This window comes from Nannobrachium achirus, assembly GCF_963921795.1.
Source record: "Nannobrachium achirus genome assembly, chromosome: 9".
NCBI lineage: Eukaryota > Metazoa > Chordata > Actinopteri > Myctophiformes > Myctophidae > Nannobrachium > Nannobrachium achirus.
Genome location: NC_137818.1, coordinates 18,404,840 through 18,408,148, shown reverse-complemented (window position 1 = coordinate 18,408,148; position 3,309 = coordinate 18,404,840). Strand labels below are relative to the sequence as shown.

The window sequence follows — 3,309 nt, the reverse complement described above, 5'->3', positions numbered from 1 at the left end:
AGAATTGGCGTGACCTTGCCTGTCGCCCTGAGGCGTCTTACTAGTTGTATAGCTGTGTGTGTGTGTGTGTGTGTGTGTGTGTGTGTGTGTGTGTGTGTGTGTGTGTGTGTGTGTGTGTGTGTGTGTCGTAATAGATAAATGAAATATAGAATAATTATATTGTGCATCATAGCTTGTGGATCTGCTACTTTATTTTTGTGCAAATCTTTGAATATTATTTTTAAAGCAAACATTTTTAACTCAAAGCTTTGCCTAGGCCCCCCTGGAACCTCCTCGAGGCACTACCGACTACGCCACCGTGAACACCCCCCCCCCCCCCCCCCCCCCACCCCTCCCATCATTTGTGAATGTTATAAATCACTGAAAGTACTGTATGTTCTGGGGACACCCAGGGTTCCTGTGAGTCCCCAGCAAAGGGAGGAACACCACTTTAAACCTATTTTATCCTGTGGATTTGAAATGTTTTGCAAGATCTTGCGAAATTGCAAAATCTTTATAGATGGGGGTCCTTGGCCAAATACTATTGGGGCCTTGACATGGGAATGTTTGAGAAACTCAGTTTCTAAATATTATCTCTGTTCAAAGTCAAATCAATGCTCTTGTTAAAAGGCAATATGTATCCAACTGATCTAAATTATACTTACAGACAGTACATTGTTTAAAAGCACACTATGTGTTTCAAACTGTTGGTTGCACATTGATCATGTAAAAAGCAGGCTTTCAAACTCATTGCATTTATGCTTTGTTGGTTCATCCTCTCTCCACACGATGGCACTATTGCGCTGCTTATTAGGAGCAAATTAGGTTTGATTCGAGATCGAACAGGGTAAACCTTCCTAAATAGAATAGAGTTACATAGAAATCAATCATAGACATTTTAGATCGTTCAGCTTGCTAATGCCATGATGCAATGAGCCAGTGACAGGCAGCCTTAGCAGGCTATAGCATGATGTTAAGTTTAATACAATAAATTAAAAATAATGACACCTGGGATTATTGTTAACTGCTGGTTGGCGCGCGTGGTGCTGAAAGGACAGCGACTTTTACGCACGTCACACACACAAATCTTAAATTTCTGGTTTGATGATTTTACTTTTTTTGACAAACACCGAAGGTGTGCTTGTTTAAAATGCAATGTTCATCACGATGACTATTATATACACACATGATCGCAAAAAAAAAAACTCAGTGATATATAGCCTAACAACAGTGGTTCTCAAACTTATCAAGGACCCCCAAGTTAACACTTATTAGCCCGCGGACCCCCCATTTGAAAAGATATGACAGGGACCCCCATAAGAGAATATACAAAGCGGTTCCCACTTCCCAACCATTTTAATCTCAATGATCCACAGTTTGACATGCTACTCTCTGAGACCCCAATTCATTTTGTAAAATCAATAATAATTTAACTCTGAGAGTAGTTACCCATAAGGGTCAATTTAGCTGCGGACCCCTGGAACTCCTTCAAGGGCCCCTGTGGGCCCCCGGACCCCACTTTTAGAACCAATTAAATAGAGGGTGCCAAATGGAGAGTGTAAAATGAGTAGGCTACCACAATCCTACCAAAATGGAGAGTGTACCCAAATGGAACCAAATTTGGTGCACTCTCGGAGTTAAATGAACACACAGGGTCCAGTTGGTTCCATTTGGTAACACTCTCGGAGTTTAAATGGACACATGGTTTTGTGCTGTGCGGATATTGGGAGCGGCTCGGCGCGTTTGTTTCTACCCGAGTAATTAAACCGCCCCCCTGATTGGACGGGGAGAGATAATCCCCGGCGGGCCTGGTGGACCAACGCTGCTACAGTGTGGGACAGAGGAGCGCTCACACTCAACTCACAACCTGCCCAAGGCGAGGGCACGAAGACGCGCGCAAAGGAACCGAGCGAGCGCTCCTCCAGAGTCGACGCGCACACACACTCATTCACACGCACCGACCCACCGACCGTCTCTCTCGACGCGCCTTTAAACGTCGCTTCTTAAACGCGAAAGAAACAACGCAATTAAGAGGAAGAGAGAGAAGAAGTGTTCCTTGGAAAACGTAGGAGGCGATGCGTGCGTAGGAGCGAGTCCACATCCATCCACAGCCTCGTGCTTCACAAGCACTGAGAGGAGAGGAGAGAGGAGAGGGGAGGAAAAAAGAGAGTGTGGGGGGAAAACGGCAACTCTCGCGGCGCGCAAGTTTCGTGAGTAGTCTCATCTTTGAAAGAAAGAGAAAACAGACAATAAGAGAAAAGGGGGGGACGAGTTAACACATTGCTGTTGTAGAATAGGCTACTAGTAGTGAGTGAGGGAGAGAACGTGAGAGAAACATGAACGCCGGAGAAGAGAACCTGCTCAAGTCCATCAGCAACGACACTCTGCTGGACCTGACGCAGCGCTACGGACAGTCGGCGTTCGGCTTCGGCCCGGGGACCCCCGGCGGCGCCGTGGTGATGGCGGGGGGCCGCTTCCCCCTCACGCCCGCCGCCGACTTCCTCCACTCCGGCCAGGGCAACAACCACAACAGCAACGCCGTCAAGTCGAACGAGAGCGGCGGCGAGCAGACGAGCGACGACGAGGACGGCTGCTTCGACGAGGAGACGCCGCGCGGCGGGAAGCGCGGCTCGTCGCTGGCGTTCCACGACGACGACAAGGCGCTGCTGGGCTCCAAGAAGCCCAAGGAGCAGCGCTCGCTGCGGCTCAGCATCAACGCCCGCGAGCGGCGGCGCATGCACGACCTGAACGACGCGCTGGACGGCCTGCGCTCCGTCATCCCGTACGCGCACAGCCCGTCCGTGCGCAAGCTCTCCAAGATCGCCACGCTCCTCCTGGCCAAGAACTATATCCTCATGCAGGCGCAGGCGCTGGAGGAGATGCGGCGGCTGGTCGCCTACCTGAACCAGGGACCGCAGAGCGCCATCAGCGCGCCCATCCCCGCCGCCCTGGCGCCCTTCGGCCAGGCGGCGGCCGTCTACCCCTTCACCGGCTCGTCGCTGGCCGCCACCTGCCAAGACAAGTGCGCCCCTTATTCCAGCGGCACGCCGGCGAGTCTCTTCAAACACTGCAGCGACAAGCCTTGACTTTGTTTTTAATTTGTTATTCTTTCTTCTGACTTACCTGAACTTTTACACACCGCATCCACGCCGCGGTCTCTCTCCCCCACTAGTTATTTATTTTATAACATTATCTGTGGAACAAAAAAAAAAGGCCTAGGCTAATCTTAAGGCTCGCTGAAAAAATATTGCAATGTTATATCCAGATTTAATACACGCTAAAATGAAATAAACCCTTTTAGGCTTGCTTGGATAAGAAGTGGGAAAACAG

The 3,309-nt window shown here is 49.7% G+C and overlaps 1 protein-coding gene across 1 annotated transcript; it reads left to right on the top strand.

The window, feature by feature from the left end:
• Positions 1-2,315: 2,315 nt before the first annotated feature.
• On the top strand, positions 2,316-3,065 carry bhlhe23 (basic helix-loop-helix family, member e23; the record flags this gene model as incomplete). Its single annotated transcript, XM_080733808.1, has 1 exon — positions 2,316-3,065. The coding sequence occupies one exon, from the start codon at positions 2,316-2,318 to the stop codon at positions 3,063-3,065; it is 750 nt and encodes a 249-aa protein (XP_080589934.1).
• Positions 3,066-3,309: the final 244 nt, after the last annotated feature.